Source organism: Alosa sapidissima, chromosome 14 (genome assembly GCF_018492685.1).
Source record: "Alosa sapidissima isolate fAloSap1 chromosome 14, fAloSap1.pri, whole genome shotgun sequence".
Taxonomy (NCBI): Eukaryota; Metazoa; Chordata; class Actinopteri; order Clupeiformes; family Clupeidae; genus Alosa; species Alosa sapidissima.
In genome coordinates, this window is record NC_055970.1 from 11126163 (window position 1) to 11148808 (window position 22646).

At 46.5% G+C, this 22646-nt stretch overlaps 1 protein-coding gene across 1 annotated transcript in view; it reads left to right on the plus strand.

Annotated features, from left to right (window-relative positions):
• The window catches only part of mical2a (microtubule associated monooxygenase, calponin and LIM domain containing 2a), a 38613-nt gene extending 18642 nt beyond the window's left edge, over positions 1–19971 (plus strand). Inside the window, 18 exon segments of the mRNA XM_042061264.1 lie at positions 917–1072; positions 1353–1453; positions 2707–2964; positions 3375–3490; positions 3994–4120; positions 4336–4426; positions 6015–6162; positions 8450–8649; positions 9526–9632; positions 9894–9965; positions 10117–10254; positions 11865–11972; positions 14569–14640; positions 14922–15005; positions 15827–15934; positions 16723–16897; positions 17137–17213; positions 17308–19971. Of these exon segments, the coding sequence (XP_041917198.1) occupies positions 917–1072; positions 1353–1453; positions 2707–2964; positions 3375–3490; positions 3994–4120; positions 4336–4426; positions 6015–6162; positions 8450–8649; positions 9526–9632; positions 9894–9965; positions 10117–10254; positions 11865–11972; positions 14569–14640; positions 14922–15005; positions 15827–15934; positions 16723–16897; positions 17137–17213; positions 17308–17715 (2546 nt within the window). The 3' untranslated portion in view covers positions 17716–19971.
• Positions 19972–22646: the final 2675 nt, after the last annotated feature.

A 22646-nucleotide genomic window follows, 5' to 3' on the forward strand; every position in this document is an offset into this window, starting at 1 on the left:
TGTCTGTGTGTGTGTGTGTGTGTGCGTGTGTGTGTGTGTGTGTGTGTGTGTGTGTGTGCATACCCACGTCCCTGCACTTGTTGTTTTGTCACCGCAGCCTGTGTGGAGGATTAGATCATGCCTCCCTCTCAACACCCAGCGAAAAGGGAATTTTTCACAGTCAATGTTTTATGTCACACGGTGGGGGAACACTGACAGACAGCCAAATTGATTAAGTTGTTTTGCAAAGTTTGTTGCAAAGTTTTATGCTTATGCCTGAAATGTATAGTTATACTGCAGTGTTGCTGAATCATGATTTGCCTCTGATAGGCTGTAGCTGGCCTTATAGAACCTATTTAATCTCTAGCTGTATATGTCTGAGGGGAACAAAATGAAGAGCTCTAAGTTCTGTAGAATGGCTGCATAGAGTTGGATACACAACCTGTGAGTAAAATGTCTTCATCCACTATTGCAAATGAAAGTTTCATGGCCCTTTAAAATTGAATGAATAAGGCTCCATTTGCTGCTGGCCTTATTTAGAAACAACAAGTAATTCTTTAATGTCATCCGTGCCAGAGGAATGGACTTCATCGCACAAGGACAGAGCACTTTCATTACCAGTGTCCTTCACCCGGGCATCACTTAGCCTGCGGCACTGCAGTGGTAAAAATGGCCTCACCTTTGTAGAGGGCCCAAGCCTCAGTGGGCTTAAAATAACTGGCCTGTGATTTAGGCATTTAGGCAGGGCAGCAGATTTCCCATGGATTAGTGGCCTTCCCCTGGCCCACAGAATGTAATGTCACATTCTCTCTCTCTCTGTATTCTCTCTCCCTCTTGCTCTCTCCCCTCCCCTCTCTTTCTCTCTCTCTCCCTCTCTCTCTCTGCCTCCCTCTCTCTCCCCCTTCTAACTCTATCTATGTGGCACCCATTCCTGCAGGCTTTAAGAGGAAGGAGTTTCGGGGGAAACTAGCCATCGCCATCACGGCCAATTTCATCAACAGGAACACCACAGCCGAGGCCAAAGTGGAGGAGATCAGTGGGGTGGCCTTCATCTTCAACCAGAAATTCTTTATGGACCTCAAAGACGAGACAGGTTGGCCCAAAGCCTCCTTGTGTTTCTCAAATACTGTACAGTGTTGAAGGCTACAAACGAAAAGGACATAAATCCTAAATAACTATACTGTAACTGAATGTCAGAGACCTAATCCTTATAATCAAACACAGTTGCTAAAAATGCATTGAAATAAAAGGATTGTGCCTGTCATGTTATGTTTGTATGTGTAGTAGTCTTTAGAATGATGATTAGTACTCTTCATGTCCCCTGATGACCTCCTGTCCTCATACACCCCTCTGTCGCCCCCACTCAACCACAGGCATCGATCTGGAGAACATCGTCTACTACAGGGATAATACACACTACTTTGTCATGACGGCAAAGAAGCAGAGTTTACTGGACAAGGGAGTCATCATTAACGTGAGTGGCCAGTAGCTGTGTGTGTGTGTGTCTGTGTGTGTGTGTGTGTGTGTAAGTGTGTGTGTAAGTGTGTGTGTAAGTGTGTGTGTGTGTGTCTTGTTTTTGTGTGGGAGTTCCAGAAACTCTGAGGCAGTCCTCATCTGTGGTGGCCTGCCAACAGAAGAGTTTATTAGCAGGGGCACCATAAATACAGCCATGAGTGCCGACTGTTATAAACATCCCAAAGGAGGGCATATTTCACTGTGTTATGAGATGCCTAAGGTGGCATGTTCACACTCGCACTGCAGGCATGCACACACTCTCTCTCTCTCGCGCACACACACACACACATACACACTCACAAACACAAATATATTACTAAAAACACATTCTTTTCTGGATGTAGACAAACAGGCATGCAAGCAGATTTATGTTAACATAGGCACAAACATAAAAAACACAGACATGCAAACACATGCACCCACACTCTGTTTAATACATACTTTATTACTGGGGGAAACACACTGTTTAGACTGGCCTAGTGGTGCCGGAGTCATTGCTGTGAGTTTATTCACAGAAGGACGCAGAGCTAAAGAGTTTAGATTGGTGCTGTCACTGAGCACATCATTGCATGTCCTAGAGGTGTTTGTGTTCCAGTGGCTTCCTTCCCACAGGGCTTTGGTGAAGTGCCGCTGACGTCTTTTCTGTCGGAAACATTAGAGTCTTTTCTGTCGGAAACATTAACTGCAGCAATTCGTATTATCCGTCCACCATTGTCAAGCACATGACTCAAACCCTACTATAGACTACAAGAGCTACAGAAATAAATGGGCCTAATTTGACACCCTGCCTGCTGTTTTGTTTAGCATCCATTTTACTCCAAGCCAAAGAAATCCAAATGATGGGGCAGCCGTGGTCTACTGGTTAGGGCTTCGGCCTTGTAACCGAAGGGTTGCCGGTTGGATCCCCGACCAGTAGGAAAAATGTGGGTGGGGGAAGTGATTGAGCACTGCTGTCCCATGCCCACATCCACGGCTGAAGTGCCCTTGAGCAAGGCACCTAACCCTTCATTGCCCCCCGAGCGCCGCTGTAGCAGGCAGCTCACTGCGTCGGGATTAGTGTGTGCTTCACCTCACTGTGTGTTCACTGTGTGCTGAGCGTGTTTCACTAATTCACGGATTGGGTTAAATGCAGAGACCAAATTTCCCTCACGTGATCAAAAGAGTATATATACTTAATATAAATCCAAATGATTCCCTGCTGTTGTGTTACAGGACTATATTGACACTGAGATGCTGCTGAACAGTACCAACGTGGACCAGGAGGCTTTGCTGGGCTATGCCCGGGAGGCGGCTGACTACGCCACCCACTACCAGCTGCCCACCCTGGACTTTGCCATGAACCACCTGGGCCAGCCCGACGTGGCCATGTTCGACTTCACCTGCATGTACGCCTCCGAGAACGCGGCGCTCGTCCGGGAGCGCTTCGGACACCAGTTGCTGGTGGCGTTAGTGGGAGACAGTTTACTAGAGGTGAGACTGGCAAAGACACGACTAAGGAAGGATGAAAGTCTGAAAACAAGAGTGTAGTATACTTGATGGTGAAGAGGTTGAGAGAGTTAAAGCAGCACTATGTAGTTCTCTTAGCTTTAAATAATGGCTTTAAAGTGATTGTGATGAAAAGGAAAATGGCATTGGTGTCTGACATTGGCGTCTCTGAGAGTCTCCTGGTACTGTTGTGTAAGGTAAGTTGTACTAGGTAAGTTGGTGTCTTTAAAGAGCGAGCCGGGGCTAAATATAAGTTAGGGTAGGGTTCAATCTGTCACCACCGTGTATTTATGTTCGAGACTTCCTTGATTGAGCCTCTTGACAGACACAATCTCTGTGCTGTCTTTGAGAGTGCCAAGATGTTTGCTGACGAGTTTTGTTTTTTGTTCCATCAGCCGTTCTGGCCAATGGGCACGGGGTGCGCCCGTGGTTTCCTGGCAGCGTTTGACACGGCCTGGATGGTGAAGAGCTGGGCTCAGGGCAGAGCGCCCATAGAGGTGCTGGCAGAGAGGTGAGCAACACACAACACACACAAATTATTAGAAGAATGCAGTGAGAAGGTCGGAGTGGCTGTTCAGAGGTTTAAGCAGCACTACGGAGGTTTATATCAGCTGGTGTAGAACGAATGGGCTTAGTGGTGCAGTAGAAGCATTGTCATCTGACAAACTGTGGTTAGAAACCTAAACATGAATATGCAAGTTGCTTTGGATAAAAGTGTTTCCAGTCAGAGGCTTGGAAAAGCTCAAAGTCAGGAACTGTGCTTCAGTGAACCATTGTGATTGAGTTTGTGTGTCAAACATGAGAATGCAGGTAATGGTTGGGGCAGTAGGCTACAGAAAAGGGGATGTGGATTTTGTTTTCATTCCTTTGTTAATGCTAGCTTAACCAAATTATAGCTTTAACGATTAAAAGCTCTAGTCTATGAAATAAAAAAAACATTTCTACAGCAGCAGTATATTAACCAGTCAGCCAACACATTATGTGTTTTCAATTTACTCTCTTTGGGAATTTCAGAGAAAGTCTGTACCGGCTACTACCTCAGACCACACCTGCGAACATCGCCAAAGACTTTGACCAGTATACTGTTGACCCAGGGACGCGTTACCCCAACCTCAATTCAAACTGCGTCAGACCTCACCAGGTGAGCTGAGATATGCTAATGAAATCCTTCCTTTCCCTTCCACTTCCACGTCCACGTCATGAAAACAATATGCAGATCCAGGAGTGGAAAGTTGTACTGCACCTTACTCAAATCTTCTGATGATAAATAGCAACATTTTGCATGTTGGGTATCAGCTAAGCTGGTGCATGTGTTTACTCACAAATCTTGTGGTTGGCGTCTGTGTCGTTTCCTAGGTGCGTCACCTCTACATCAATGGAGAGCTGAAGGCCTGTTCTTTAGAGCGAGCAGCAACAGTGCGCCGCCCCGTCAACCTGTCTAGACGAGGTCAGTCCATTGTTGTTGGCATGTGGGGCTTTTCTAGTGTGGGATAAATGCTGGTTTTACTTGAGAGAATTGCGGATGCCAGTGTCTGCACAGCAGGGGAAGATGCTATTTATTTGATGTTTATGTGACACTGCCTGTGTACACGCTGTAGCCTGCCTGAAATGGGCCTCAGTGGAAACCCTCCCTCCAACATGAGAGAGCAGCACGTTTCAATTAGACATGTGTTTTGGACATCATGGGCCCCACTGGTCGCCAGCTCAAGAATACTATGAGGAGAAAAGGCCCTCTGGAGTCATATTTTTGACAATAGGAGCGAGGAGCGAGAACCCCCCCCCCCCCCCCCCCCCCACACACACACACACACACACACACACACACACACAACACACACACACAAACACACACACACACACACACACACACACACACACACACACATACATACACAAATGTCAGACTTTAAAGAAACTGGAATAAAATAGAGAACCCAACAGCATCAGTCTACAAACATTTGTAAGAGAACAGGATTTGCAGCACCACACATGTGCAGTTCATGAGCAGAACGTGTTTTGGGCATAAGATGGTACTTCTGGTACTTCTGGTACTTGTTCTTGTTGACCGATCTGACTCACTGTGAGCTCAGTCCTCTCCATTTTTCCCACAAATACCCCAAACCTCTTTTGTCTTTTATGGGCCTGTCTGAAGAATGACCTTTCCATTTTCAACGTTAAAAAGAAATCTTAGGGCATGAGAAAAGCTGGATTAGTCTATTATGATTGCTGTGCTTTCTCTCTTTCTTACAGAAGACAGAAATATGCTTTGCAATTTATGCATTTTTTTTTATTAGTTACTGAACAGTCACAAACATTAGTGGTTAATGTCAGTTTATTGTGTGAGTTTTTTATTATATTTCAGAGAAACACACACAGCTTTTGACCTTTAACCTACAGTACCTGTCAGCACATCCCCGCCCTTCCTTAACAACGTCATGTTACTCAATGAGAAGCAGGTCTGAACACATCACATACCTCTGCTGCGGTCTGCCCTGTTATCTTCTCCCCCTTAACCTACTGTATCACTACAATCACCTGTGCACGCTTATGAGTGGGCCACTGCTCTTCACCACTCATATCCTTATTGTGGGGAGACGGGCACTGACGTAGGAGACGAGATAACATCTTTATCTGATGCATAAAGCGTCACAGGCCACAGTTACAACCTTACAAGGAGTTTTTTTTTTTTTATAGGGGAGTTGTTTTTGCAATGACTCGTGTATGGTTGGATGCAACCTTTGACACAGTGGCATATCGGGAATGCATTAATCATGCACTGGAATGACATTGAGAATTGTGCTATGGTATGACGAAATTTACCATAACATAACAGAAAAGCTGCCAAAAAGGGTGTCTGTATTGGTGTCTGAATACATGTTTCAATGGAGTGTGAGATATGAGGATATGTACTACTACTCCACTGTCTCATGTGAGTGTGTGGTATTGTGTTGACCGATGTCAATGTGTCAATGTGTCGTGTGTGTGTGTGTGTGTGTGTGTGTGTGTGTGTGTGTGTGTGTGTGTGTGCTCTCCAGAATCCGAGGTGAGGCCTGGCCGGCTGCAGACCTGGTGTCAGAAGCAGACAGATGGCTACCGGGGCGTGAGCGTGTGTGACCTCACTTCCTCCTGGGCCAACGGCCTGGCCCTGTGTGCCCTCATCCACCGCTTCAGGCCCGGCCTCATGTAAGACCCCCACTGCCCGCCGCCCCTCCCCAGGGGCCTGCTGACGCAACACACACCCTGACACTGTTGTGCGCCTTCCAGCTTTGATCTAACCCTATAATTCAGCCCCGACTGCTCGTCTTGACATGTGTGATATACGGTGCTTATAAAAGCTGAGTCTGTGCATGGTGCCGATGAATACCCCATTATCCTGCTCACTTTTATTGTTCATGAGCTCATGGATGCGAATGCCCCGCAGCACGGGCCAAGATGAGATCAGCCATGAAGCGAATGATCAGATGTTTATGTCTCCTCACCACCGCAATTGGTCTCATGATACACATGTGGGCCCCATTGTGAGCGAGTCTCTCTCTGCCTCTTGCCCCCTGGCTGCAGCTCAGAGGCCCGTTTTGTAAAGAGTAAATATGGGCAATGCGTGTGAAGAACACTTTGACCTGTGTCAAGAGTTTTTTTTTTTCTTCTTCTTCCCACCTCCCCCCTCCTACACACACACACACACACACACACACACACACACACACACACACATATATACACACACACACACACACACACACACACACACACACACACACACACACACACACACACACATATATACATACACACACACACACACACACACACACACACACACACACACACACATACACACTCACACACACACACACACACTCACTCGCTCGCTCGCCCTCTCGCTCTCTCTCTCTCTCTCAGCTGTTTCCTTATCTCAGTATTTTTCTGAGAGTTGTGAAGGAACCAAGCAACCCGAGGGCCAGGCATTCAGTGTAAAAAGTTCAAAGAGAGTCTGTCTGTGTGCCTGGGAGCGGAGTTGTTTGGAGAGCCTGACATTGACATGTGGTAGAGTTCTCAGTCCTTATCAAGGGTCATTCCTCACATAGTTAGTGTTTCTTAAGACAGACACTCCAGATAGCACTTACCAGTTTCACAACACCCTTAGCTTCCAAACGGCCAAACTGTCAGTGATGTCTCTGTGTCTGCATTTTACGTGGACTTGAGGATTGGGTTGTTTACGTTTTTTGTTTTGTGTTTGCACATTTAAACAACAGAGGGGTATTTCACAAAACCTAGATAAGGGATTAAGCTGGTATTTTTAGGTTATCCTGGATGAATTTAGCCTTGACTTGGTTTCACAAAAGAGATGGCACATAAGTTACCATGGGGATTTATTCTCTGCACCTAGCCTGGTCCCGACCAGGCTAACAGCCAAGCTAAGTTAATTGTAATGGTAATTATGTTGTCTTATTGGTTCAGCTAGCTGTCATTCACATTAGACCTCCATGCTAATTTTTAAGGAGCTTTATTACATTTATAAACTATTTGATAAATGTATTTGTTCGCAAAACAAAACAGATTGTCTGCCTACTACCATATGGTTATTATTTTAATTGTGATAGCCTTATAATTATTAACATAGGCCTAGGTAGCCTACTCATTGTTTGCTTGTTTTATTGATAGACGTTTGATGAATGAATGAGCCTACTGTAGTTGATTGGAAGTAGAGGGGCAAGTTTTCGAAGGTATTTTCAACTATAATATTAAGGTAAATCATACTATGTGCATTCTTTGCAGTGGCAAGCGCTTTCTTAATGATGTTGTGTGCCGAGACAAGGAAGCACTGACACGTGGGTGCATACGTAAATTTGCATTCAGTTGGTCTACCACGCCTACTTCTGCTGTTTTACAGAAATAGCCATGATTCCCCATTCCAAAAAGGATAACTTTACTTCATTGTTAGTCTATATCAAAAGCGGTTGTTCACTTTGTGTGAATGACGCTATTTTCCGCGTCTTTTTTATTCCAACCGTGGGCACTTTGGAGCAGAAACGAGAACGCGCACACATCCTAAATTCCATACACCTGGCTTGACATAGTCGCTCCTACTCATCCTGGATTGGCATTAGTGAAACGAGTTGAGCTAGGATGACCAGACAACGCTATGTCAAACCTCGCTTTATCACTTATCTTGGATGTCTTAATTCTGCCTTTGTGAAATACCCCTCTGCATATCCAAGTCCTTATCCCTGTTTTTAGGAACTCTGTTATGCAACTTGGAATGACAGTTGTTGACTGTGCAGGCATGCCTTCAATAGAACATGTATACAGAGTTGTGTATACTGTATGGAGATATGAATAGCCATATACGTCCCATAAGTCCCATAACTGGGATACAGGTTTGCAGGTAAACACAATCAGCATTGCGTCAGTGTTCGTGAACTCTCCATGCACCATGCTCATTGATCCCTGTTTGCCAATCTACCTGCAGAGATTATGATTCGCTCAACGAGGAGGACTGCGCTCAGAACCTGCAGTTGGCCTTTGACGTTTCCGAGCGCGAGTTCGGCATCAAGCCGTTCTCCACTGGCAAGGACTTGGCCGGCGGCCAGGAGCCGGACAAAGTCACCATGGTTACCTACCTGTCCAAGTTTTACGAGCTGTTCAGGGGAACGCCTCTCCCACCCTCAGGTAAATTGCCGCCTCTACACCATCTGGTAACATGCGCTGTGGAAAAGGGCCTCTGCAACACATGCCCCTTCATAGCACTTGATTACAGTATCACTCTCACTCAGGAAGGGATCCCATTCAACAGGAAACCTGCACCACTCTCTTTCAGTAGGTCACGGATTAGTATCTTTCCCCAGCCCAGGGCCACGCTTTACGCAGGACAACTGTGACAAATCTTTTCTCTCTATTGTGCTTTAGACTTAGCTGAGGCGCCTAGCCGGGCAGAGGTGGCGTGGGTGTCGTTGGGGTTTGTTTCCTTCAAGAGACACTTGAGTTATGGAGGCCGGAGAGTGTGAGATTTCATCCAGCCTCCCGTAAAAGAACGGCCTGTTACACAACCCCTATCCGCCATGAAGCGCGGAATGTGAGGAATGCCCATCTGCCCCGCTACAGGTTACCTCAGTAGAGCTAGATGAACAGGGAGACCTATGGAGAACTCTCTCTTCATACCCTTTGTAAAGCACACAAGTACATTTGGCTCTGTGTGACCTAGGAGCGGTCATCGGATCTTCTTCAGTTACAGGCCTTGTCAGTTCCCCTGATCCGTGAGTGCGTTATCAAATAAAAAAGTGTGCTTTCCTTTGATCTGGTATCATGAAACGTTGGTTGCTGTGGTGTCCAGGAAAACATTTGTTTATTAGTGGGCAGATTTCATGAGGAAAGCAGATGGAGTTGGCCTGGACTCTGCTTTCCATTGCAGCATTATAAGGGCCCTTTTTTCTTAATTTGATTTGAACATTTATATTGGCTGTTCACTTTTGTGTGTCATTAATAACAGAGTGCAGTGGAAAGTCATAAAGCTTTAACAGAGGGTCATATATTTTTTTTCTGATGCAGATTCAAGGAGAGAGGGCGATGCTAACGACAATGACTCTTCTCACAAACCCACACGGCCTGTTTACAAATCATTCAGCTTCACACAGCCAAGAAAGCGGATACCAAAGGTAGAGTCAGCACTCACTAGTTCCTTCATACTGTGTGTAAGTGTACTTCAATTGGCTTGGACACGTTTGTGGTGGGATAATATTTCCAATGACTACAGGAACGTTTTGACCAATACTGCCTTTGCGGTTCAAAGAAAACATGGAAAGTAGAATCTCACAGATATCTGATTATGCTGGATTTTTTTGTAGTTTTGGGAGACATTACTGTGACCCTTTTTCACTAAGAGCAGAGATTCAAATGATATTATTCTTATATGTCAGGATGATAAGAAGCTGGAGGAAAATGACCCGACCTACAAGCGAAGACGGAAGATTTGCAGCTATTTAGAAGAGGTTGGTTTCGCTCCGTACTCCGTGCCATGTTGTTCCATCTGGCTCTGATTTGATCAAGTCTTATCTGACGGAAATATAGAACTGCCTGGATCAGAATCACAAAAATGAGGTGTACGGCTCATGCTCAATCGAATTGCCGTTTTGTTCACAGGCCACAAATTTTTCCAGTCAGAGTTCGTCGGCAAGTAAAGACGGGCAGGAACTCAAGGAGAACAAGGTGAAGTCCATGGCTACCCAGCTTCTGGCCAAGTTTGAGGAGCGTGCCCCTAGCTGCAGCCTCCGAAGACAGGTGAGAACCATCGGACACGTCTGTCAGACTTGGACTACTTCCATGATATCAGAGACCACATATTGTTCACTCTTTTGGGAAAAATCCTTGGTGTCAACCAACGCAGGGCCTGAGGATCCTCTGTAGCGTTTGAGAGATGTCGCTCTTCATAACGGCTCTTCTGCTCCATGTCTGTCAAATCCGTAGGGATTTCTGCATGTTTGTCCAGTTTCCTCTCCTTCTTCCACTGTCCACTTTAACCCTTTCCTTTCCTGGCTTCCTCTCCTCTTCTCTGCCGCTGCACCTCAGTCAGAGTTGTGCGCGGTGAGGCCACGGCGGCCTCTCTCCCTCGACATGACCGAGAGCCCCCTGTTTACCCGACCTAAGGAGCCACACCCACCACCTCCACCTCCACCTCCTCCACCCAGGAGACAGGTACAGATCTGCAGCAGCACACTCTCACGCACACAGCAGCCCCTGCTCTCAGTAGGTGAGACGGGAGGTTATGTAATGGGTTTGAGTGCCACAGGCTGGAATTTGCCGGTAAGCTGTAGACTTGCACGAGATGTGTCTGTGTCTGTTGCTGCTGCTGCTGCCCCACCCATGCAGCACACCACTGGGTCTCAAACGCACAGGCTGTCATCCAGCGTGAGGCCATGAGGCCATAGACTTTCTCTCTCCCTCCCTCACTCTCTCTCACTTTCACCCCTCTCACTCTCTCCCCCTCTCTCTCTCTCTCCCTCACTCTCTCACTTTCACCCCTCTCTCTCTCTATCCCTCCCTCTCACCCCCCCTCTCTCCCTCTCTCTCTATCTATCTCTCCCTCTCTATCTATCTATCTATCTCTCCCTCTCTATCTATCCTATCTCTCACTCTCTCTCTCTATCTATCTCTCTCTCCCTCTCACTCTCTCTCTCCCCTCTCTCTCTCTCTCTCTCCTTGTCCCTCCTTTGCTCTCTCTCTCACGTGTGCTGTGTGTTTGCGGTTTCAGTCTGCAGCTGCGGTCAGACGTAAGGAGGAGCGCCGGCCTCCCCCTCCCCCCCCTCCCCTCGCCCCAGGCCAGCCCCCTCTTCACTCGCAGGCGGCCCAGACAGGTCGTGCACTCGTACGAGCAGTCGCAGCCCAACTGCGCAGACACAGCTGCTCCATCCGCAAGCGCTGTGGACTCCGCAGACGGGGCCGACTGCCCTGGCCACCCGCTCTCCCCTCACTCGGCCATCATAGCCATAAAGGGGATGATGCAGCGCATGCAGAGGGTGGAGGATGAGATCACCCAGGTGACCTGTCTCTCTCGCTCTCTCTCTCTCTCTCTCTCTCGCTCTCTCTACTGCTGTCTGTCTTCATCTGTCTGGTTTTTCTGACTCTTTACTGTCCACTGCTGCGTTTATGTAGTTTCCATTGAGAATCTGAGAATAGAGAAGAGAATGGACTTACAGTATGGCCTGTTAATTTATGTCCATGGCATGGAAAATCGCCATGTCAGGGGTTGACGTAAACCTTTCCGTTCAGACCTCACTGTCTCTCTTGCCTCTCTCTCTCTCTCTCTCTTCTCTCTCTCTCTCTCTCTCTCTCTCTCTCTCTCTCCATCTCTCTCTCTCTCCTCCCTCCCTACCCTCTGTGGCGTCCTGCAGAGGAAAGCCCAGACGCAGAATGCTCGAGAGTTTCACAAAAAGAGCATAAAGGAGAAAGCCGTCCACTTGAGCTCTCTGTTCTCCAGCTCCGAGACCTCGGCGGCTCAGGTGACCGTCTTGCAGTGTGCAGCCCACAACCCCACTGAGCGCACCTGTGTTGTTGCATGCGTCTCTCTTTTTTATCACCGCGGCTGGTTTCACTTGTTTTTTTTTGTTTTGCATTCCACGCTGTTCAGCCAGCACCTTCCCCCTGTGGTCAAGGCCGTCACTGCATCATTTTAGACAATATTTTGCTTGCTCCAAATTACTCATGTGTGATGTATAATAGATAAAATGTTTTTCTTGTGTTAAAATGAGAACTACTAGCGTAGGCTATACAGTGAAAATGGCAAATACATAGACTGAAATTCTTAGATATGCAGTATGCATGCAGTTAGCTGTTTTCAGCTTTTGGCATGTCCATTGATAAGTTGCATGCACCTGTGTTGAATTAGGACTGTGAAGGTTGGACTGGACTACTCTGAAAAGGGAATAGATCATTTTTGGGTCTGGATCATATCAGAAATGAAAGAAGGAAAATCTCACACCTGTAAGATTTGTGCCGTGTGCTTTAGGTTGATTGTTGCTAGCATGAGGACATGGTGTTCTGTGTGTATTTAATCACCTGTTCTGTTTTTATAGCGCAAGTCTATAAATGCTTGTTTACGTCAAGGCTCGCTACAAAGCTCATTTTTTAACCAATCTTAACGCCCAGTAAAAACACATTAGACAACCACTAGTTTCAGGAGAACCCATTAAAAATAAATGGTCTCTCGTTGTTCCATTGCGTAGTTTATAATCCCCACCGAGGCTGAAGCCTGCAGAAGCCATCACCGAGGTGTGCCTCGCCTGCTGACCCCATCCTGCTAAACTGAGTGGAAGCTCACATCCTCAAGTCTCATAGAGTGAGACGGAGGTATGGAGAGAGGGAAGGACAGAGAGAGAGAAAGAGGGAGAGGTATAGGCAGGGAAGGAGCGAGAGAGAGAGGGAGAGGTATAGGCAGGGAAGGACAGAGAGAAAGAGGGGGAGAGGGGAGGTATAGGCAGGGAAAGACAGAGAGAAAGAGGGGGAGAGGGGAGGCATAGGCAGGGAAGGACAGAGAGAGAGAGGGAGAAGGAGAGGTATAGGCAGGGAAGGACAGAGAGAGAGAGGGAGAAGGAGAGGTATAGGCAGGGAAGGACGGAGAGGAAGAGGGGGAGAGGGGAGGCATAGGCAGGGAAGGACAGAGAGAGAGAGGGAGAAGGAGAGGTATAGGCAGGGAAGGACGGAGAGGAAGAGGGGGAGAGGGAGAGGTATAGGCAGGGAAAGACAGAGGAAGAGGGGGAGAGGGGAGGTAGAGGCAGGGAAGGACAGAGAGAGAGAGGGGGAGAGGGGAGGTACTGTATGAGGTATGGTTACCTTTGGGGCTTTGTTGTACTGTAGGAGCCCTGGTGCTTTACCACAGGCTGCAGGGAAAGCCATCAGCCATCAGCCATCAGGGTTCCAGCGCTGCCAGAAGATGACTTTTACTCCCTGTCACTCAGAGCAGACAAAGGGAAGAGTCCAGGGTTTCAGGTCATCAGATCTTTGCTCAAAATGGCAGACAAAAGTTGTTTGGCAGGTGCCTCGGAGAAGGTCACTAATCCACCCGGATGGGGAGCCAGGTCTCAGACTTTACAATGGAGCCTGTTGGGTTACCAGCTGCTAGTAGAAACACAACTGGCAGTGTTCTCATGAGAGCAGCTGGATGGGGACTTTGTCTTTATTGCTGCACCAAGTCAGTTAGGCCAGCAGGACACATGGTAGAGGAGTGCAGGGAGTGTGCATGGGTTGTAATGTGGGACTGCACATTTGTTAGAGCTTCACATCTGTTTGATGAGACGTTGTCTGCATGTGTTTTGGCCTCCCCCTACCAATATAGGGTGTGTGTATGATGAGGAATATCAAAAAATTGATGCGATTAGTATCCAGGATGGGGAAACAGGTTTGAGTCTTTACAGGGGGACATCTACAATTACTTAATGAGTAATAGGTTAACATATACACACACACACACACACACACACACACACACACACACACCATCACAAACATAAATACACCATGCAAGCACATAAACATCATACAAACACATGACTCAAGTGTACTGCAGGCCAGGGCAGGAAGACTCCATCATTAACCCCATCATAGGCTCCTGGTGGTAGTAGTGCCTTTCCCCTCTAACACTGCTGTCTGTCTCTGACTCTTCTCTCCTCTCTGCTGTCCATGGGGGCCTCCTCCTCCTCACCTCCTCCTCTGCTCCGGACAGCCTGACTCCTCTGCTCCGCCGCTGCCTCCTAACTCCGACAGCCAGCTAACTCCCAAAATAACTCCGGCAATAACTCCACTCCTGCCCCTTGTGCCAGAATGCCCTGCTTCCTCCTGCCCCCCTCCTCTTCCTCTTCCTCTTCCTCCTTCCTCTTCTCCTCCCGCTCCTCCTGCTCCCACTTTCATATCCTCCACATTCTGTCTGCTGAAGCAGCCGCAGCAGGTAAAGGATCCACCCCCCCCACTCATGGACCAGTCTCTCCATCTTTAACCCTCCCTGGAACACTTCATCTTTTCATCATTAACCACAGTGTCATCTCTCTTCTTCATTTCTTTGCTCACGGCACATGTTCGATGGGGAAATAACACTAAACCCAGAGGCCACAAGAATTAGATATGCAGCTTTGTAGAAACACAGCTCAGAGACAAGCAGTCAATGACATTCGGATGGTGAGTGCCCCTCCAAGTGCCTCAAAGCCACATGCATGCTCTCTATGTGGATGATGTTATTGTAACATGCATGGTTATCTGTCGTAGTTTGTGGTACTGTATTGAAGCTTCTAAACTATACTTTAAAAGCTGAAATCTGAAGTGTTGTTATTCTACAAGTGTTGTTATTCTACTTACATATCAGAACTTTAATGCATTGCTTCACAGCATCATGCTGTTTATGTTGCTTTACAACAGAAAAGAGTGGGTGATGAGCAGATATGATCTTGTTTTGATTTCAGCGTAGAGCCAACACATCCCATTTTACGCTCCACAAGCAAATAGAAACACCCCAGTCAAAGCAGGAGCCTGCTGCTCCCAAGCAGGTATTTCTGTCACCGTGTTCGTGTGTCCATGCGCTTGCCATCAGTGCCTGCAGAGCGCACAGCCCCCAAAGGAAGCTCTTGCATGCCAGTGTGTGCTGTGATTTTTTTTGGCCAAGCCCAAGCCACAGGTTTAGATTAGCCAGCGAGTCTCTGGGAACATCAAAGGGAGGGAAGTTTATTATTGTGGTGCTGCTCCTTATGGGACTGTCTGCCCCAAAGACACACACACACACACACACACACCTCTCCTCAGGGGTAGATTCCTGATCAGGATCAGGCCATAGGGACACACAGGACCCTAAACCACTCCAACATTCCCCCGTTTCCACAATAGCACAACATTCCAGGCAGTCTTGGCATTGCTAGAAATGGTTTGAAATTGAAATCTGTTTGATGGGTAAACTGATGAGTGGGTGGAGGGGTGAGGATTGCTGCAAGTTAGAAGTCAAATGGCCTTGGAAGGAAGAGTGGTTTGGGATCACAGGGTCAAATCTGAGGCATGCTTCTAACGCTGGGTGAAAAAAATAATGTGGGTCCATCTGAGTGGGAGGAAAACATCTGAGCACTTTGGGATCAGTATCTTTTACTGATATCTAACCGCATGCTGCATGCAAACAGGTGTTGAGCCCAGTTGTGTTTCCAATTCAAATTCCTCTGCTGACTTACTTCCTCTGCTGTCTGGTTTGTCTGAACTAACCCCTGATACTGTCTGGTTTATCTGAACTAACCCCTGATACTGTCTGCATCAAAGATGTCTCTGTTCCTTTCTTCCTCTCACTCCTTCTTTTCCTCCCTACTCTGTGTCTGTCTGCGTCCGTCAGCGCACGGTGGGGAAGGTGTCTCTGGTGGTAGGAGCCAGGGCTGAGACTATAGCCTCTCTCTATGAGAGCGATCACAGGCCCAAGGCCAACAGTCCTCCTACCTCCCCGGTAAGCAGTGATCTGTGTGTGCGCGTGTGTGTGTATGCAAGCGTATGCATGTGCTTGTTTAATATGATAAATATCCTTGTCAGGACTAGCAGAAATATCTTATGTAGGGGAACTGGCTTCAGGCACAGAAGGAGTTAGATAAATATGGTGGGATTGTAACTTCCTGAACTTTTCCTCACCTGGCTGGCAGGTTATTGCAGCCTTGGGCTTTGTGGTGTTAGCGTGCCGAGTGTTACCTTACCGCATGTGGCTGTGTGTGTGTGTGTGTGTGTGTGTGTGTAGGCCACAGAGGATGTGTTCCAGGTTAGTTTTCACACTCTCAGTGGCACATGAGGGGCAGCGTCACCCTCCAGCTGTACAGGAGTATGTGTGTGTGTGGGGGGGTGAGTAAGGCGGTTCTGTGGGAAACGGGACGGTAGTTTGTTCATAAGGGAAACGTCAAATTCAACCAGGGTGACCCTCTGGAAAAACTGACTCAACCTGCCCTTGTGTGTGTGAATGCTTCCTGTTTTTTTATATGTTTTTTTTTCTTTCAAAAATCTGTTTCCTGGTTGGCCACGGCAGAGTATTTCAGCACGTTGAGGAGGGAAGTCTGCCTCCACATTATTCTACTCTGCCCACAGTGATTAAACAGATGAGACAAAGTCTAAACACTGGCACCCTCCTGAACTCTCCCAGGCCAGGCCAGGCCAGGCAGAGCCAGATCAAACATCAATAAAGTTACTGTGTCATATAACTCGCCCTCTCTCTCTCTCTCTCTGTCTCGTTCTCTCTCTCCCCCCTCACAGGGCTCCTTCCGTAGGGAGTTAGGTGGCAGCGAGTTATGTCACGCCTGTAACAGACGGGTCTATGTTGTGGAGAGAATCAGTGCTGAGGGCTTGTTCTTCCACAGAGAGTGTTTCCGCTGTGACACATGCAGTGCTTCGTTAAGCCAGGGAAGACATGCCTTCGATTCTGAAACTGGTGAGTCGCAGATCAGACTGGTGCAAAATTCCAGAATTGAATTGAAACTGGCTCTTAAATTCCAATTCAATTCTTGAATTTCACTTGCATTTCAATTGAGGTAGCAAACAGGAAGCAGAATTGCAATTTGAATTGTGCACAACCCTGTCACAGATGCCACACCTGAAAAATGCCCCAGTGTATCAGTTATGATGTAATTTATTGCTATTTGTAGGTCTTCATTTATGCTCTTTCCTCAGGCAAGCTGTACTGCAAACTGCACTTTGCGCAACGCACATCCGGTGTGAAGCGAGAGAGAGCTTTTGGTCTGCACATGGTAACTGACCTCCACCTCATCAATCACATAGCACGTCTTCCTCTTCCTTTCCATATCTGATGCCTGACCGGTGTGTATGCATCTCTGTTTCCAGAGAAACCACGGCACAGATGTCCAGGACGGCCCTGAGACGGACGGTTCCAGTGTGGGCAACAGCGCGCGGCAGTCTCCAGGTACCCTGGGCTCGCTGCTCAGGAAGAGCCTGAGTTGGCCCGTGCACGTGACGCGGGCCGTGTGTGCCGTGCCCCGCCGCCTGTCCTGCTGGCTACGTGGCGCCGCCCAGGCCACGCGTGTCCACCTCTGGGCCCACGCAGAGGACTATGGCTTCCTGTACGAGCTGCTGAGCGTGGGCCTGCCCCTGATGGGCATCCAGATGGAGGTTTTGCTCCACATGTACGCCGAGCTCGAGCGCGGCGCTGACGCGGCCCCCGGCCCTGGGCCACTGTCCCCCCAGACCCTCGTACAGTGGGCCCAACAGCAGCTGGGCCTCACGCCCACTTAAAAAAGAATGGAACTCCCATGATCCTCTGGGGCTCCATGCCATTTTAGAGCTTTCATTCGCGTTTCCTCAACGCATGTTTGAACTGCATGCTGGTATTGATGATGGCTGGCCACTGTGTATATACCTGTAAACAAGTTTGTTTGTTTTTTTCCTAACAATCTGCTCAAAGCAGGCCGTAGTTTGCTCTTAAGGTAATTTCAAGAAAATTAAAGACAATTAGCAAGTGCCTGATGTAAAACATATGTTTCACGTCCTAGGATTGATGTGTGTGTGTAGCGCGATATGCCTGAAGAATCTAAATGTACATCCTTACATCCAAATCTCTTTTCTGAATCTATCTGATGAGTTGCTCAGGACAACTCCTCCAGATGTGTTTTCAGTGCTTTTACTTCAGGTTACTGTAGTCCCAGTCTTTCTGAACATTGTGAATAATGCACAATGTCTTGAAGCACTTTATAATGGTGGTCTGTCCTGGCCCGTGCATGTGCCTGTTTGAGAGATTGTTTTTATGAATTTGTTGTGTGCAGATAAGAATGATGAGATTTGTGCAAATGCTGTACGTTTACTAAACCCAATAGAACTCAGCAGGAGAGGCAGTGTGTGCCTGTAAGGCCATGTGCAATGAAAATACCAAAACAGGGTTTCATCTTTTAAGCCATTCACTGCCAAATCTTCCTTTAACAGGTTTACATTTGTGTGTGTGGATGTGTGTGTTACAATCTTCCGTTAGAAAACATATGAGAAGTATCTTCCATCTCAAACATGCTGTACCATTGAATTGTAACACTTTTTTTATTTGACTTTTTTTTCCCCCCAAACTATAATTTTGCTGACTTGTGCAGTTGTGCCTGTACGTTTGTGTTCTTGAAATGCAGCTGGATGAAAGTAGGCCTGTGGGATCTCTCTGACTGGCATACCCTTGGTGCCATCTCTTTTCCAGTCCATGTAAAGATGACCCAGGTTCAGAGAAGGATGAGTTTCATACCCTCTTCTCTTTGCAGGACAGAGTTAGAAATTGACGAAAAAAGGTGCACTGAGCACCTTCATCGTCTGCTTGATTTCTGACAGCAGAGAGAAGAACGGCAGAATTAACATTGCTCATCTTCATCCTCTGAATCTGGTTCATCAGTAGTTTTAAAGGCATGTCATTCCACTGCTGTCACTCACCCGATCGAGTACTTGTATGCATGAACAACACAATTGCATGTATGAAAGAGCACCTTATATGCCATGTACCCCAAAGACAATGGAGACGCTGTAGAAATGAACTGCTTTTCACCAAAGATCTTGTTAGATTTCTGGTGTTCTCCACATTTATACACTGAACAGTTAAGCTTATTGACTGAAACCCATCACTGGCTGGACACAGTTTTACTCCTACCAGTGTGACGTGTCCGATATGTGAAGAGTTAAGCAGTGACAGTTTACATCCATGATATTTTTATATGGTAATAAGCATTTATTTGTAAACGTACACATTTAGGGAGAATTTTTCACTGACATGTTTCTCACTGATTTAACTAAAACATGCGTGTGATGTCCTTTTCTCTCTTGCTGTTGCTCTTTGCTAGCTTTCTGTCCATGTTGTAATGTCTTTCTTTTATTTTTCTCTTCTTTGATTCACTTTTAGTCTTTTTCCAAGTTCCCTACGTTGACACCTCTGAGTCTGAATCATGTCAGCCCTGAAGGTGATCAACTCTGCATGGTCACCTGGCGTTGTGTAGTGGTCCCTCTCATCATAAGAAAGCATGATCAGCTTTCTATACTGTTCAGCACCTACTGTTCGGTCCACATACAACCTTTCACCTCACTATTTCCAAAACTAAAATGTTTGTTCATTCCATTGCCTCGCATTTCAAGTGTGTTTTGGCATGCCTGTATTTCATTCTGATGGGGTGCAGTGCTTTTTGAGTGCATGTTCATTCTAAATTCTGCAAGAAAAAAATGCTGGCCTTTTTTAACTGTCTCCTATTTTCTATATTTCTCTGTCTTTTATGTTTGTCTTCTCTATTTCAGAATCCGTTACTCTTTCTGAAACCCGTTCAAGAGCTCCTTAGTCCTTGTCCTCTTGACAAGTGGGGATTCATGTACCTGAGTGGACTGTAGTTTAAGTGGCACCTTTTATCTGACATGTTGTAAAACTGTATAAAGTTATTTCAAGTGAAACTTGTATTTTCCAAATGGAAATGTGCATATTAATTTCTTTATAATATTCAAAGCAATGCACACATACAATAAATTAACTGACTTGTTTTAGTTTGCAGTATTTCCTTTTTTATGTTTCTCACAAGAGGGTCTTGCTATATCTTTCTAATGATGGTGTATATTCAGAAAGCACATAATATGCAGATGTCTATAATTCAAATACAATTCAAAGTGCTACAAAGTCTGGGGTACAAGTGCTACAAAGTCTGGATTATGTTACAACTGCATTGCGCAGCAGGTTCTGATGTTTTTTAATGTCAAGTAAGTCATTTCTGTAAAATCTTCTAATTAATTCTGATGGTAAATGATCATGTAAAGGAGAGATCAACACAACTAACATTCCCTCTGGCCACCAAGGCTATACTGTTTAGCCTGCTTGGAAACCCACAATCAAATTACAGCAGTTTGGAAGCTAGCTAGCTTTTATAAAAGCCTATTGTTGTTGCTGTTTACAAGGCTATTTGGTTGGTTGGTTGGTTAACTCCCTAGTTTTAAACAAAACTCCATAATGCCTCTTTACAAGTCTGTATCATCATTGTCCATTGTCCTGGCATCATCTTAATCTTATGTAGTGTTGTAATGTCATGTCAGGGCAGATTAGCGACCCCTAAACATTCTTTCCCATCCCTGATAGTAGCTGCAGGAGGCCAGTGTGTGGACAGAGTCAGCTCCAAACGCACTCGGAACCGATAAGGCCAGAGTTCCTAAGTGGATGTGGACGAGAGCTGCCGCTTAAAAATGACCCGTCAAAACCTAAGAGGGGATGTTTGGGCAGTGAGGTCACCAGTCGCATATCGTAACCACGCAGCACTAGTTGACGTAAACCTCCTATATAACACATACTTGGCCGATAAAGCTTCCACAGGGGGTTGTCAATACCATATGTGGGCTCCATCCCTGCTTTGTATCTTATTTCGGCCCACATGCTGAAACCACCCCATACCTGGTTATCATTACTCTAGCAAATTCTGTAGGAATCCCTTAACATAATATCTTATCTTGCTTAAGCATTTATTTTATAACTCGTAAGTAACTAGTAGAGGGTAATCAGACTTGGATTCTCAATGAAATCCCACCACTGTGTGTTTGCATCATTAACTCTTAAAACTAGTTCTAATGGTTTGCATTTACCTGCACACTCTTTTGAAATGAGGGGAATGAATGGAGTTATTTTAGAGTTCTTGGACTTGAGCTGAACTCCTGCACAGAGTACATTTCCTCTCGTGGGATATGGACCTGTGAGGGAAATGCATTCTTGGGTTATGAAGTGACTGTGTGCATGCCATGTCAGGCCACTCATAAAGAAGACAAGAGCTCTCATGTGATTTATTATAGGCGATGTGGAGCTCCAGGCATATCAGACTACATGACATGCTTCTCTGTAGTGTTAGGCCCAGTCACGATTTGTCATCGGCAAAACCAGCTGGGTGCCTCAGTGACTAAAGGCTGCTGTATGTTTAAACGTCTCAAGAAAGATCCCCTCAGGCTGAGAAACAATGGGCAAGGTAAGCATGTCATATACTGTACATACATGTGAATACAGACAGTGGTCAAATTAATACATCAGCAGATAGATAAATAGAAAGACGGACAGAGATAGAGGCAGGTGTAATTTGATAGAGATGGAGATAGACAGGCAGATAGATAAATAGATACACGCACACAAAGAAAACCTTATTTACCCTGAAACATCAATGGAATGATGATGAACATTGTGTGCAGAGCTCATCAGATAAGTGCAGACCTATGTCATACAATACCATTTTTCATTCACTATTGTGGTCTCTCACGCAACACTCTCTAGACTTTGTCTCATCACCATAGATACCATCAAAACTCTCAAGCAAATACTGCCGACCTCAGAGCAGTATTTGAGAGAGAGTGGCTTCTGTTGTCCCTGGATATGGTGTTTATCTGGGCTCCGAGTCCTTGCCTGTTTTCACTCTCCCAACTGGACCCTCCAGGCCGCTTGGAGATAGCAGGCAGGCGATATCTCCCTCCCCCTGGATGCAGCTGCCATTGAGTCATCCCAGGACACAATAGCCCTGTTAGCTCCTGAATCTCACAGCACTCCCTATACTTCAGAGGATTCCTTAACTCTTCCCTCATCACGCAGAAATTGGGGGAGGTGAAGCTGCCGTCCAAGCGTAACATTACTCACACGTTTATGTTGGCAAATGTGCTGATTCTTTTGCTGGACTGAGCTTTTTAATCTAGTCCGCTCTCACAATTGATACATACTTGGGTGTGTGGCTAAAATGAGAGTCATCTTGTTCATCTTGTTAAGTCTATCAGCGGTTCAGAAAACCTGGGGCCTCATTTCAACACAACAATCAATTTGGTGTCAGAGGGGCAATCTTGAGATGACGACACTTGAACAAACCGAGATTCTGACTGACCTGCTGCAGCAGGGTAGGACATGAGAACCTTAACAGATCCGACCATGTTCCTGCTTTGAGAATGGCAGGAGGAAGTAGCCAATGGAGCCAGTGCTCCATGCCCAACACGGTCAGTATAAGGAGGAAGTCACAGAGTCCACCACTCCACCAGGACCCAGTTGACCAGGTAGCCCCACTGCAACTTCGTCAAAACCTGAGTCCAGGTGCCATAGATCACTCAGGACAGACGGAGGAAACAGCCACTGAGACCACCACCGTCCAGGTGATAGCAGTGGAGACACCATGATGAGGAATGATGAAGCTATCCTGCTACAAGGGTGAAGACCT